This window comes from Stegodyphus dumicola, chromosome 1 (assembly GCF_044657685.1).
Source record: "Stegodyphus dumicola isolate Sdum_Otavi_A_Nest chromosome 1, ASM4465768v1".
NCBI lineage: Eukaryota > Metazoa > Arthropoda > Arachnida > Araneae > Eresidae > Stegodyphus > Stegodyphus dumicola.
The window spans coordinates 84,349,510-84,365,622 of record NC_140768.1 but is presented as its reverse complement, the minus strand read 5'-3'; the positions used below and the strand labels follow the sequence as shown (position 1 = coordinate 84,365,622).

The 16,113-nt window shown below is 32.7% G+C and overlaps 1 protein-coding gene across 1 annotated transcript in view; it reads left to right on the top strand.

Annotated features, from left to right (window-relative positions):
• The window catches only part of LOC118183124 (uncharacterized), a 356,054-nt gene that overhangs the window by 205,019 nt on the left and 134,922 nt on the right, over positions 1 to 16,113 (top strand). The window contains exons 7-8 of the mRNA XM_085817140.1: positions 3,104 to 3,249; positions 9,817 to 10,056. Of these exons, the coding sequence (XP_085673266.1) occupies positions 3,104 to 3,249; positions 9,817 to 10,056 (386 nt within the window). The remainder of the gene's footprint in view (positions 1 to 3,103; positions 3,250 to 9,816; positions 10,057 to 16,113) is intronic.

Genomic DNA, 16,113 nt, shown 5'->3' with positions numbered 1-16,113 from the left:
CTAGAACTCGCTAATTTATATCCAAAATTCACTGCCATTGGGCATAAGTCTTGGTCTACAACTGAGAATGTGGTTAACCATCATAAAAAGATCTTTGCTTTGCAATTAAATTCCCAAAATTCATTTTACAGTCTTGCAATTGAAGTAGTATAAAAAATCTTCCCATTGCAACTATTAAGCCAATAAAATTATATTTCTAGTTTTTGTCCATCAGACGAACAAGAAAGAATTCTGAAATGTAATTTTACCTCAAAACCCACGATTCCAAAGATATTCACTCCTATCGAAAAAGCTTCCAAATTCAGTAACGTTTCAGATACACAGAAAGAAATGATTAAGCATCTTATCGCCCATAATGTGAAATTCAACAATAAGCATTCAAAAGCAAATCTAAACGCGAGAGAAAGAGCTAAAATGCGCGAAATTCATTCTAACCCAGACATTATTTCAAAGGCCGACAAAGGTGGCCAGATAGTCGTCATGGGCAAGAATACTTACATCGTTGGTGTCACTAAACTCTTAAACGAAGGACCATATAATCTGATCCCTAAAGATCCTTCACTTTTGGATTTGTCAAAAATATGAACTGCGATCAAATCTTCACAAATGCTTTCGACCAACTTAAAACAGTTGCTTATCAAATGTTGTACATTAATGTGTATCAAATGTCGCTTGTATCAAATTTAAGCACTGCCGCTCATCCGTTAGCCAAATAGTTTCTAGATTTTCAACTCTATTAGATAATAATATTTACACCATAAAAAATTCATTGAAGTTTGTAAAGAAAATTACTCATTCATATTGTAACGTTGTAAAGCTAAGACCTAAAGAGAAGGCAGTTCACACGGGAAAGCTGATGCCTTAAGATTATCAGTTAACTCGTAGGCAAAATTATTAAATTATAAAGAGAACTTATTTTCACTACACAAATTTTAAATACTTCCGATAGTATTAATCTAATATTGTAGTATTAACTTATGATAGCGTGTATATGTATATATATGTAGTTTCGTATTTACTTTTCAGAATGTGTTCAGAAATCATTTTGTTTTGGGGCATATTTTGGAGCTCTCACTTATATTTCATTGTTTCAATGGAAACTTGTGTTGCTGTTATTTCTATTACTGTTTTTTCCATACTCTCTCTCTGAACTCTGAGCGACATTTCCTGTAAGGTGACGAATGTGCTTCTCGTGGAGGGACTTTTAAAGATTGTGAATTAAATAAAGGAAACAGAGTTAAGCTCTTCCGGAATGGAAAAATTAGAATAAAAAGATATTCTAAGATCTGACTCAAGTTACGTAAAGATCGTGAATTATAAATAAAGGAAACATAGTTATGTTTACCGGGATGGCAACATCAGAAAATGCTCTAAAGATCTGATATAAAATTTTGTACTATTAGTTTTTATTCAGGTGGAGGCGTTATATGCTTCAAAGGAGTTCCAAAAGTCTAAATAAAATTTATTCACATTATCCAAGACGGCTTTTTATTGACAAAACTCAAATTTTTCACTTCAGTGAAATAAAGTGCGGGAAGATGACATTTCACATCAGTATGAAATGCATAAAAGGGAGAAGAAAGTTTACATTTGGGCTTCACGGTAAAATATAGGCATCATGTTGTCTCCTCCATAACACTGACGCGAAGGTAGGAGAGCTAAGACTTTCATACGAGAATTTTATGAGGACAAACTATTGTGCTTCTGAAGCTTGCTTTCCTAGCTATTTTTGTGTAGTTGGCCAGTTAGTGTGGATTTATGAAACCGATAGAACATTCTGCAAAATATAACTAAGTGGATTTGTACGATTCGCAAATGCCGTTGAAAATATTAATATTCTCGTAACGAAAACCCATCAACTACAAGTTTGAATTTCATTCTCTTACGTTTTATGAAACATGGTCTTAAGGGTGACGACTCAAATTTAGAGCATTGAGGAAGAATTTAAATCCATCAAATAAACAATCGCAAGCAAAAGGATTATTCAAAATTGCAATAGAGTGAATGGCAAAAAAGCGCATTCATCTTGAAAGCATTTTTGTGTTGCTTCATGCCCTATTTTATGTACTTCTGTTAAAATCTTTCCAACAGATAATTTTTCACAAAGCTATGAAAAGTACTGCAGATTCCGTCCAATCTAATATTTCTAATCGAAAAATTTCTTAAGGTAGAGATTTTGTCGAATAAACACTAATATAGAAATGATCAATAAAAAGTAATAAAAAACACTCGTACATCCCCTCGCAATACAGCACACCAGCTACTAAAATATTCGTTTAACAAATTAAAAACGTTTCTATTCTTAGTGTTTAAAACTGCCAATCTTGAACATTGTTTTTCTAAACATTTAATAATGAATGCTATTTTTTCCCTACGAATTCAAAGTAGAATCGGCGAAATGAAATATTTTCTATTTCTCAGGTGCTTATAAAATTCCTTCCTAAAATGTGTGGATTAGGTCGGAAACAGGTAAAGGGAGATGATTTCGGGAAAATAATTCTTTCTCGAATACCACCTCTAAATTTTCTCTTAACTGTGCAAGTTGGTTTGCTTTAAACTCACCAGATTGTAATGAATACTTTTCTAATTTTATTCTACAGGAATTAAATTTTATTTCTGTAAAACACTATTACCTATACTGTTAAAATCGTTCTCGAATAATATTTTCTCTTGCTCTGAAGTACATGGTCGATATTTTCAAGTTCGATGTCTTTAAACATGAAGCTTGCATCCATCTTTTACAAATGCCGTGTATATTTGTTTATTCTACACTAAATGTAGTGAAAATCATTTTGAGCTTTATTACAAATTTCTTTGCTTATTACAATAAATTTCAATATGGATTGCAAATTCAATATTTTCCCTTCTCTTGATTTCATAAGCAAAGTATAATCTTTCATACGTGTAAAATTCTTTAGTTTTGCAAAAGCGGGCAAAATTACAAGAAGCCTTAATTGCAATCTTAATTATATTATTAATAAGCAATACTTAAGTTCCAGTTCATTTTATTTTACCTAGAATATCAAGGCGAGAGGGAAGATGTAAAAGTTATAAATTATCTTTTTAAAAAAATGTGAAATTTATATTTGCTGTCTTTTTTAAGGGAAGATGGATTCATTGAAGCTCATTTCGTTGCTGAAAATCCTGATGGTATAGGAGACATGGCCGATGTTGAAGACAAACTGGAACATCTGCAGGATGAATACTTTCCGTTTGAAATACAGAAACTGTTTATTGAAACTCAGCCGGGTAAGGAGGAAGTTTCTATAATAATATTGGTTGCAAAGATTTTATTAATATACTCGTAGTTAGTTAGAGCACTAGAATTTATAATTTCAAATAAGATTAGAATCTCAGGTGAGAGACTGAATGCATAAATGATTGCTAACCAATTTTTCTTCCGTTTGACTGAATTCTGATAGTCTTACACATGAAAGCGCGAAGTTTTAGATCAATTTCCAAAATTTTGAACTTTACATAACTTTTGAAATACTTTAGATTATTTTTTTATATCCAGACAAAGACTTCAAAACCGATGAATACTCAAAATTCCTACTTTTTATGATTTTGGATACAGAAAATATCAACATATATGCCATTGCCATTCATTCAAATTGTTTGTTTATTATGGACACTGATTTTATCCTATTTACGTTTTATGCGTTACATGGCATGATATGAAAGCATTTTGGGCTAAGGATTTTTAAAAATCTGATCTCTGTTAATAACCGTAATCTATTTTACTTCGTTAAGTAATCTTGTCTTATTATAGGTTTCATAGGAACTATAGATTTTGGTAACGAGGAGAAATCTTTACCTAGTATATTTGGTTAATAATGAAACTGTAATATCCTAGTGAACTTAAAAGTCCTTAAGTATTAGAATATTTAGGAACTGTGTAGCGACTTATCGCAGAGTTCTGATAAGTATCAAGTTTAAAGAAGCGTTAATTTACGCTCTATTCCAACTCAAACTAGATGAACAAACAGCCCATTCTTGGGCTTACAATAAGCTTCCACTCGTGTTTTAACTCGAGATAGAAAATAAATATTAAAAACAATCTGAAAGCTTTAAGATTTTATATTACGCTTTAAGGGGCGTTTTCTCAACGTTTTGCTTGTTAACTTTATTTATTAAATATCATGTTCTTTGCACTTAAACCATAAAATTCAATTCAACAGCAATACCACAAAATATTTAAAAGGAGCATATCTTTAGAATTTCCGATACACAATCTAGCGCGCTGGAGATAAAAATTATTGTTTTTCCATACAGTGTTGACACTGTTCATTTTAAAATCGTTGATCGCTGAAATAAGATGAGAAGTTACAATTTTAATGAAACTGGGCATTTTTTTAATGTTTAAAATTTTGTATGCATTTTTTTCTAGATAAATCCTCTTCTATTCAAGACAGTCTTATTTCTAGTCTTTGTTCACCAAAACAAACAAATTTTGTCCGTATTTCTGGCTAAATTTATTTTAAATGTCTTGAATTTAAATTACTACAATAAAGTAAAATCTAAAGGAGTTCAGATTTTATATTACCCCCAAATAGGCGTTTTTTAACGTTTTGTGTAAGAGAATGTGTGTGTTTATTTATTAAATATCATGTTCTTCGCACTTAAACCATATAAATTTCAATTCAGAGCAATATCACAAAATATTTAGAAACAGCAAAACAACACAACATATCTTTAGAAATACACAGTCTCGCGCGCTGGCGATGAAAATGTTTTTTGTACAATGTAATCATTGCTCGCTTTGAAATCGTTGAGTTTGTTAATCAAAAATTGCTTAAAGCCTTACAAAATAGAAAATAGATAATAAAACAAATTCCAAGTTTGGGCTTCCAAATGCCCATATTCGAGTGGACAACGTTATTTAAAATTTTATGTCTCTAGATTCCGTTGTTTTTTCTCAATGCGAGAAATATATACTTACATTCATTGATATTCTTCATTATTTAATTTCTTTAAATATAATGCAGGGATCTAATATTTTGTAGCAACAATTTGAAAAGTGAAACATCGTTTTATAGTGGGCGACGGAAAATGCCAAAACGAAATTACTAGCACTTCTGGGTAAATTGCCCCCTTGGGCTAGTAAAAAACTAATCTAATGCTGAAAATAAAATCCGCCAAAGCTGCACAGAATCAACTAACAGAATGAGATACATTCCGCAAGAGAAGAAGAGGAGGAATGACCTTGCTTGTTAGCATTAGTTGTAGATAAGTCACGTGATCTCTGAAGGTATCTTCATTGTTTATTTACAAAAGATATACATAAGTCACGTGATAAATGAGGTCATCGAATGTATCTCATTTTCTCTTATTGAAAATCACTGATGGATGCTCGCAGCCACGTTACAGTACGGCCGAATAGCAGTAAGATTAGACTAGCAGCAAGAACGCAGACAAGGACTTCTACGCTCTTTAAGCTGATTTAGTGAAGTGAAGACTTCAGTTTAAATACGAAGTGTGACACGAAAAAAACGAGACTCTGTAGTTTGAAAACAGATGGAGTTGGCAACAACTGTTTTGGTGACGTCATGCCACACACCTCCTCTATTCATGCGAACAGTTTCGACTTAAGTGCCCACGCAAGTGGGGAGTACTGCGTCATTCAGTGAACACGTGCAACTGCATTCTACCAGAAAAATTTCTAATGTAAAAATTGAAGAGCTAATCAACATCAAGTTTCTTGTGAAACTTAAGAAATCAGCCACGGAGGTAACATTTCAAATGTTAACTGAGGCTTATGGAGACGAAACCTTGTCTCATGCAGGTGTGTTTGAATGGCATAAGCGGTTTTCAGAAGGAAGGGATAGTGCGGAAGATGATGAACGTGCTGGGCGCCCCTTTGGGCATCCATCACGTTCATCGTGATTGAATGGGTTTACAGTAGTCAGACTGTTAATCAACACTACTACATTGAAGTACTAAAATACTAGGAAAAAAAAAGGACACACTTTTGGAATGATGGATGGCCTGCTGCACCAGAACAATGCACCCGCTCACACTGCCCTATCTGTCAAGCAGTTTCTGACCAGCAAAAACAGTACTGTGATGGGGCATCCTCCTTATTCACCTGATTTGGCTCCATGCCGCTTAAGTTTATTTCCTAAAGTTAATACTTACTTAAAGGAAACCCATTATACCTCTGCTGAAAAGGTTAAGGCAAAACGGAGAATCTCCTGAAGCGCCTTCCGAAAACCTTGTTCCGAAACTGTTATCAGCAACTCAAGCACCGAACGCAGAAATGTGTCACTGCTGAAGGAAAGTACTTTGAAGGTGATAATATCACCGAGAACTGATTCTGTAAGTACAATAATATATCGGACCAGTCTTTTTTTTTTTTTTTGCTACACCTTGTACTTGTTTCTTTCTAACTCATTTACACAAAACGTAATCTGAAAACTTATTCTGATAGGAAGACATAGATGAAAAATGAGAAAGTAAAAGAAAGGCTTGTTCCAAAATAAAAATACCTGTTAGAAAATTAAAACAAACTCTCACAAAACATTTTATAACTGAGACTTAATGAGCGAAATTTTATTTGTTATTTCCTTTTTTCTTTCACAGCTTTCCTACATTTTAGAAATTTGTTTGTTTTAATTAAAAAAAAATTAAAATATTGTAAATACTGCTATAATTCTAAATACTACTTTTAAGTCGCAATTTAGCTTGCAATAGAGTGCATGCGCTATTGCAAGCTAAATTGCGCCTCGTAAAATGAAATACTGCTTTTGAATTATGACGCTAAATATAAAATCTACTTATGTTTAAAATCTATCGATTCCAGTTACATAGAGTAGACATTTATCCTTACAGACGAATGTCTGCTGCTTGAAAGCTAAGACGTTTGATGTGACTTATGTATGTCAGATCACCGAAAGGCATTTAAATTGCAGATGTTTAAGACATTATTCCTATAATTAAGAAACAAAACAAACCAAGTGTTTGAAACAAACACTTTTTTTTTCTTCTAAAATAAGTATTGCAAGCAACCTGAGGGATTAGCCATGGGAAGCCCCTCAGTCCCATCCTTGCTGATATCTACATGCATTATTATGAATCAAAATTATTTTAAACTTTAAACTTCCCGGTATGTTTCCGATACATAAAAGATACTTTTACCCTGTTTGAAGGTAAGAAAGAGGATTTAAAAAAAGTTCTTTCAACAATAAATTCCATTCATCCTGCTAATTAGTTCACTTTTAAACTTGAGATTTACAATTCTCTTCCATTCCTCAATATTTTGGTCAAACATAACACATTCAACTTTAGGACTACGGTTTACAGTAAACCTTCATTGGTTTGCCTTCCACCATCACCATCAAATCATGTCATCCGACTAAACAAAAGTTAGCTTCGTATTATTCCTATGTTTTCCGTGCTCTTCAAGTTTGCTCCTCCAAACTAGCCCTTGATGAAGAACTAAACTATTTAAAAGCAGTAGTTATTGACAGGGGCTTTTCACCCAACATTATTAATCAAGCAGTTAAACAATTCTCATGTCAACACACGAAAAGGCACACTCTTGTTTTAGGAGACTATAACAATTCTGTTGTCATTCCCTTTTTTCTATCATTTAGCTACAAATTTGCACGTATTTTAGAGAAATGTAACTTTTGTTTATTCTCCTATCAATAAAATTCCGAGTTCCATATTCAAGGACCCCGTTCCGGATATGAATTCCTGGGGTATTTACAGGATTTCTTGCCAGTGTGGTTTAATTTACATTGGTCAAACTAAGAGAACCTTAAAATTCCGCGTTAAGAAACACGAGTTCAAAAATCACATTTTCAGTTTTTCTGCAGCCAAAACTATTCAAAAAACATCTTCTATTGGTGAATTAGATATTCTAGAAGCATTTCATTTTCAAAACAATCTTTCTTGTCTAGTTAACGACCCTAATTTCAATCCATCTTTGCCTTCAGCCTTTAAGGAAATTATCTTATCTAATTACTATATCTTATCTCGTTCATTTGCGCTTGGCAGCTTAGGATCATGGTTCGGTAAAACCATCTGAACTAGTTCTGTGAAAATTTGGAAATATAACGCTGATTTTGTTGTTTGACTTCTATATTAATACATTATTCCTATGTTTGCCTATCTAAATATAGTATTTATCCTACCCTAGAGTCTCTGAATGTCGGGATGAATATATTGTGTCATATAAAAAGGTCTCCGCGCTTTTTATACATTTTTGAACAAAAATTTTCTTTATTGAAAATCAGTTTTTATCAACTACATATTGACCATTATCATCTATGACTTTTGGCCATTTTTGTAGTAGCTTCATAATTCCATCGGTGTAAAACTTCGGTAGTTTATCGTCAAAACATTTGGCCAAGTGATTTTCAGCGGCACTTCGGTCGGCCAATGTTTTGTAGATACCCGAAATAAATGGCAGTCAGATGGTGCAAAGTCCGGTTATACGGCAAGTGCATCAAAACTTCCCAATCTAGTTCCATCAATTTATTTCCGAGTCATTAAAATGTGTATAGCGGAGCATTGTCACGATGGAACACAGCTCACTTTCTATTGGCCATGTCTGGTCCCCCTTTCTGGACTGCTTCGTTCAAACGGTCGGTTAGAGTACAGTACAGGGCTAAATTGATGGTTCCGTCAGGTTGCAGCAGCTCATAATGGGCAATTGCCTTCCAATCTCGGCATCGAAATTTAAATTTCAGTAATGGAATCAAGCAAATTTGCTGGGTTCTCCGCTCACTCAAAGCATTCTCACCGTATACTTCACAAATTTTTCGGCATGTTTTTGAAGCGCTCTTATCTTTTTTATAGTAAATTTTTTATAGTTTTTTATAGTTAAGTGTGACTATACCTAACGGAGCAGCCATTTGTTTACATTTGAAACTTAGCAGATTAGTGAAGTAAAGTCAGTTTCTTCACTTTCAGTGTCTTTTTGCCGAGTGGGACCAAAACAAAAACTTTAATTTTGTGCACCGAAAAATTTGCCTTCTTGCCCGATGGCCGAATTGCTTGTTTTAGCCTAAAAACTCTAATTTTAATTTAAAAAATTGTTTTCTTGACTGTTTTAACTGTATTCGGGTTTTATGTTTTTCTATATTTTTAAATTTCTAATGCAGATCTTTTGAGTTTTATTTAACGCGAGTTTTTAATTAGTTTTTATTTAATGCCTTGCCGCAAACTGAGAACTGAATTAATTGAATGAGAAATATATCTGTAATGAAATTCTAAAAATAATTTTAAATGAAATGCAGCAAATTATGTGTAATTTAATAGACCATACCATGAAGTCATGTGATGCCCACATCAGATTTTTTGTACTCGGTATTCAGACATCTAGTGTTCTTACTAGGCTCTGGTACATTATTCGTGGTAAACGCTATAAGCTGCAAAGAATCATGCATTTCGTAATGAATATTTCATTCTAATAACATGAACTAACAAGTATGTATTTAGTTCTTATTTTTATACACTCATGTTAAATGCGGCCAAACAATGAGTGCGCATTTTTCAATATGAAAAATTAATAAGTCTGGTTTTTAAATTTTCGTTACGCATTGCTGAAAATTTACTTTATAATCGGAAATTAAATATTTCAAAGCAGACTTCTATTCAGGTAAAATAATTAACATGACGTTACACAATAAATAATTCGCTTTAAAGAGCTTTTTTTTTTAATTTGAAAACCAAATTTCAGAACTTTTATTAGTTATACTAAATTCAAATAATCGAGATTACGCGAAATTTATATATTACTCCTCACATTATAACTATTTTTTAATATATGTTCGTCTTAGTAAAATAAAATCTTTTTTTTTTCCACAGCTTTAACGATTCAGAGGATAGAAATATCAGAGAGCATGCCCATACTGGAAGGACATCCATTGCTGCTTGCTTGTATTGTTCGCGGGGACTCATCGACAAAAGTTGAATGGCTCAGAGACGGATTCCCTATTGTATTTCTAGTGGCTCAAGAGAGGATATGGAACATAGCAATTCCTCAGAATTCCGCTGGTCAGCACACTTCTCTTTTAGGATTTGATACCATATATCCTCTGGATTCAGGCAAGCAAGTTATTTCTTTTTTCAAATTTCGTATTAAAAAGAATTATATCCGGTTGTAAGGAAAGGTTTCCGCCAAAAAAGGGTTTTAATAAAGTTAGGGGGAAAACACGAAAGCAGCACCTTTAACGCGGGTAGTAATCACCAGCCAAATCTATCACCTTCTGCCAACGATTTGGTAGTTTCTCAAAGCCGTTGGCCCAGAAACTAGATGGCCGCGAGTCCCCCCCCCCAAAAAAAATCAGCCTCATTTCGGGCGTCCTGTGCACAATCGAAGATAGCGCCAGCAAGATGTAGCTGCAGGTGTGAAAAAAATGTAGAAGTCCGCAAGAGCGATGTTGGAGTTATTTAGTAGGTGTAGCAAAAGATCCCATTAGAGTCCGTAGAGTCCAGTCCGTGAACACAGACACATGCGGTTTTGCATTATCGTGATGTAACATTACCGTTTTGCGCCGGAACTCAATTCGACGTTTTTCATTCATAGCATCTCTCGGTGCACCTTACTGTAGGGGTTCTACCATTTTCCAGATAATCTTTCTGGATAATACCACGACAATCCCTTCATATACAAAGCATGATCTTTTCGTTAGTTAAATTGTGTTTTGCGAGGTTGCCGAGGAGCTGAGCGGGCGCAAACCAGCTCCCTTTTTGGCCTGTGTTGTTGAAGTTAATCCACTTTTCATCACAAGTGACGATGCAGTCTCGAATCTTGCTCTTGCATTCATATTCGAGTAGATTAGTGCAAGCCCGAACACGTCTAGCCTTATCTGCTTGAGTCAGCTCATGCGGCACCCAGCGATTGAATTTGTCGGTTAAGGTTATGTGATGCAAAGCGCGACTAATGGACATGGCACAAATTTCTAACTCCTTAGAAGGCTCTCGAGTGTTTACATACTGATTCTATTAAACAGGTTCCCGCAGGTGGACCTAATCAACATCAGTATTCCAGCTAGAGCGCTCTGCTTCTTGAACGTCATAGTCCTTCTTTTTGAACTTTCGGCACCAAACCTTCACAGTATGATAATGCACAACATTAGTACTTACAGCTGTACACATGATTTACTGACATTCTGTAGCTGACCTTTTTACAATACAGTGTTCCAAAGTAAGTCTCTTTCTTTCAAGTGTCAAAAATCGTGTGACAAAATGTGATTAAACACGCTAACTCGAACTGTTTGCACAGAAGATATTTGCAGTGGCGGGAAACTTTCGTTAAAACTCGATATTTTAATTATATGTATTGACCTGAATTTAAGACAATACACCTTTGACCTTAAAAAGTATATATTGAGGGTAACTCAATATGAGATATAAAATATTAAGGTTACATATCATTCATTGCTTAGTTCTAAATTTAAAAGTAAACTTACATTTATTGCCTTATGTTAAGTTTGATGTTAATGATATTTTAAAGTGTTTTACAAGTGCTTCGCAAATGAATGCTAAATACGTTCTACCCGTCCGAAAGAATAATTTCTTTGCAAGAAGGTTTTGTTGATGACTGATGCTTGTTAATTAAATAATTTCTTTAATCTACTGAATTCGTAGTCAGTAATGATTACAGGATATTAATTCGGTAAATTTTTCGAGATTTTGTTAAGGAAATAAGTGACTATAAGTATTGCTTATTTTGTCCCATATATAAATACTGGCTTTTCTAATATAAAAAATATATAAATTATATAAAATATAGCTACCAAAGGTCATCTTTAGAAGAAAGGTCACAGGCGTATTAAAATTTTCAAAACGTTATAAAGCTTAGATGAAGAGATTTTGAAAGATTGGTCTTAGACTTATGATTATAATCTTATGAAAATGAACCAAATAAGTTAGCTTTCAAACTATGGGAATTATAAAGGTCTATTTGATGATAATAATATTCCGATTGATTCGATTACATTATAATGGCCCTTCCGATGACTGCGTCATTTTTCTGAGAAAACTAAAGGAATTACAAAGGCCTATTTGACGATAATATTCCGATTGATTCGTATTATATTATGATACTACTACCCCTGATGACTGCGTCATTTTTCTGAGCAAAAATTTTCTTCTTACTGGTTTTTGCATTTCTGTTTCCCTAAGATTATTCTTCTGAAGGAGTTCTTAGTCAGAAACTCAAATATTTTACAGAGTTTTTACTTGAAATGTATTTGTAGTAACTGACAATTTATAATAACAAAATATATGTCGCAAGGATGAAACGTTAAACTTTCATCCTTGCGACTGCCTTTACAAAAAGAATTTTGGAAAAATGTTAATGTTTTGTATTTTTAAGAAATTTTTTAAATGAAGCTTCCGAGTATACTTTCTCACATCTCACATCTTTAAAAATGTGATTTTGCCAAAAATTTTTCTTTCTTATTGTTGTTGATAGATTTTTGATGAAATCGCATCATTTTGAATTGTTTCATTCTTTTAGAAATGTGGGTTTGGCAACAATTTTTCATCGTATTTCTTATGTCACTGTTTTTAAGAGATATGCATATTTCATTGTCATTTTTACTTCCTTGTACGAAGTAAAAAGGAAGTATTGTAATCGCGAAAAGTTTCAGGCAGCATATTTCAACGAAAATATCCATTTTGATAGCTATCGAATGCAATTTAACGATGTTTTTGCGTGATATCTGTACGTAAGGACAGAATAAAATACTCTTTTCCTTCAAAAAAATTATAAAACTGCTTTAAAATTAATTCTGAAGAGAATTTTTCGTGGCGTCTGTACGGACGTATGTACGTACGTGCGTACGTACGTATCTCGCATAACTCAAAAACGAGTAGCCTCAGGACGTTGAAATTTTGTATATAGGACTGCTATAACATGTAGATGTGCACCTCGTATTTTGGTTGCAACCAAACGTATATAAATATATTTATATATATATCCACTCTGTTACCCGGCTCAGTGATCTCAGTTTCTTTACTATTATATGTTTGTAAATTGTACAATTTTTGCTTTAAAAATGATTGTATTATGTTGTTTTTATCTTCCGGTTAAGGTTTTTATGCCTTTAGTAAATCTGTATGCAATATTTTCAGAATTATCAACAATTTTAAAGCTGTCTAAGTGTCGCTAAGCCTTTTTTTAATGGCGGCAATTGATGTTTACATTTGAAACAGGAGACTAGTGGATTTGTTGCGAATCTAGAGAAACTTAGCTTCGCAACAACAAAGATAACGCATTCATTTATTGCCAATTAAATCATGCTTAATTCTTTCTGGAATTTTTTCGAGGAAATAAGTGTTTAAGGTTTACTTCGTAAATTTTAATATAGATATTTTGAGTTTTTATGTATTTTTGCCTTCTCGCGAAGTGAGAACTGAATTAATTAAATGAGAAATACTCAATCGTCTGTGAAAAACTGTTTCTTTTTTGTTTTGTTTGCTTAATTTCTTTTATACATCATTCTAGCTTTATTATAGTATTTGAATAGAACATGTGGCAACGATTAGATAATTCTATTCTTTAGATGATATAAATTTTGTGCATTATGAGTTATAATATGAACGAAATATATAAGTTAACTGTTATATAATTATTGGATTATATAACAGTTAACTTAGTTTCCGTTATATAATTATAAGTTAACTGTTATATAATTATTAATACTGTTAAGTGAATCTAGCGCCAGAGTGTAGCTATGGTAAACAAATACTAGAGTAAATTTTAAAGAATGCATTTATTCTATTGTGGTTTATGCGCTGTCGGCGAAGTAGATTTAATTAAATCCAATAAGTTTAAATGAAATGCAAGAAAAAATGCGTATAATTTAATATTCTGTACAAGGAAATCATGTGGTGTACACATCAGATTTTTTTTATATATATTACACTTTTTTTTTTTTTAAATATAAAGCTGTTCTGCAGAGTAAAATTCTGCGCGGAATTATTTGTTTTTTGAGTTTCTTTCATGTTATGTTTTGCTTATTTCACTATTTGTAAGATATTGAAAACTTGTGCATGATTTTTTTCTTCAACGGAAAGTTAGTTAATTTTTTATTAGGATAATTAATATTTGCATTAAGGGATATAACTTATTTCGTTGTAATTTTTGTATCTCGAAAATATAAGATAAAATATCATTAATTATACTTTGATTTTCAGACTTTTTTTTTTTTGTATTCTTTTATATTATTTATTGCTTATTTCACTGTCTTTAAGATATTGAAAAGTTTTGAGTGATCTTTTTAGGAAACAAAGTTCTTAACCTCCTTTATACCATTTGAGTTCTTAAGACTTTGCAAAGGGAAGTTGGTTAATTTATTTATTAGGATAATTATTATTTGTATTAAGGGATATTGCTTATTTCATTGTAATTCTGTTATACATAATAACTTTTTTTTATGAAGTTGTTCTGCAGAGTAAAATTTTAAGCAGTTTTTAAATTTAACCTTTGGTATTCCCTTCAACCATTTTTCCGGTACATTTAAAAGCCAGACGAAGGCTGGCAGCGAAGCTGCTAGTTACTAATAAATTATGCAGACGATTTTATAGTGTCTCAGTGATTATTTAATTTAAAAATGATAACTTGAAATTACTGATACACTGATGGAGTGTCTTAGTTCAGAAAGCGAAACATACTAAAATATTCATTTATGCGTGATCACGATATAATTTTAAGCAAGTTATATCAACTATACGACAGCGCTATAATTTTAAAATATGATTTTTAAAATATACCTACGTGTGTAGTATACTTAGTTTAAATAAATAAATGTAAGTAAAAACTTCTATGATGGTACTTCTATTTACATATTCATACTGATAAGTGTACATATTTGTTTCTCGCATACTATGAATTGCGTTTTGTATATTTATGTCTTGTTTGCTCTTTATTACTTTAATAATTTATTGGCTGAGATCCATAAATATGATTTTTTGAAGTTTACTGATAAATATATAGGGTGTTTATAAAGTCCCGAACCCATTTTGATGTTTAATAACTCATAAACTAATGAAGATATAAACAAACTTATGGCATTTACTGATGGAATAACTTATATATTTCCTTTTCAGGTTTGAATATCTTTACTTTTGTAAATATCGTCCGCGCGTTTGGTTAATTTCAGATAATTTCATTTTCCAGTCTAAATATCTGTACTCTTCTAAATATCGTCTGCTTAGTAATTGCATTTTTCTCTCTTTTGTTTTTGCCATCTTTCTGGCATTGTTAATCGCCATAATGTGCGCATATGGGGATCTGAAAAACCCCATAAATACTGTGAGGCACAAAGGGATTCTCCAAAGGTTAATGTGTGGTGTGGACTAATGCACGACCGAGTCATTGGGCCTTTCTTTTTTACAGAAAAGACGGTCTCATCAGTCGTATACTTAGACATGTTAGAAAACTACGTATTTCCACAACTAGAAGAGCTTCAGCCCCATGTCTTTTTGCAACAAGATGATGCACCACCTCATTAGGGTACCATCGTTCGTAGTATTTTGAATGACCATTTTACAGGAAGATGGATTGGGCTACGAGGTCCAATTCCTTGGCCACCCAGATCACCTGATATAACGCCACTGGACTTTTTCCTTTGATGATTTGTAAAGGAAAACGTTTACAGGAGGAGAGTGTCGAACATTGAAAAGCCAGAATTACAACCGCAGTAGCCTCTATGGATGCTGACATTCTTGCCGGTACCTGGCGTGAAATTGAATATCGACTTATTAATTTTAATCTATCTTTATTATTTTATGAGTTATTAAACATCAAAATGGGTCCAGGACTTAAAAAATACCCTGTATATTTACTTAATATTTCTCATACTCTAAAAGTAAGAACTACTTTTTAAGAGCTCTTTTCTGTTAGACTTCGTTTATCGTTCTGATTTCAAAACTTCCGCTTTTAGATTCATCATGATTCTTTTTTACTTCCTTCTACGAAGTAAAAAGGAAGTATTGTAATAGCGAAAAGTTTCAGGCAGCATATTTCAACGAAAATATCCATTTTGACCGCTTTCGAATGCAATTTAATGATGTTTTTGCGTGACATCTGTACATAAGAACAGAATAAAAGACTCTTTTTACTCCAAAAAAATTATGAAACTGCTTTAAAAT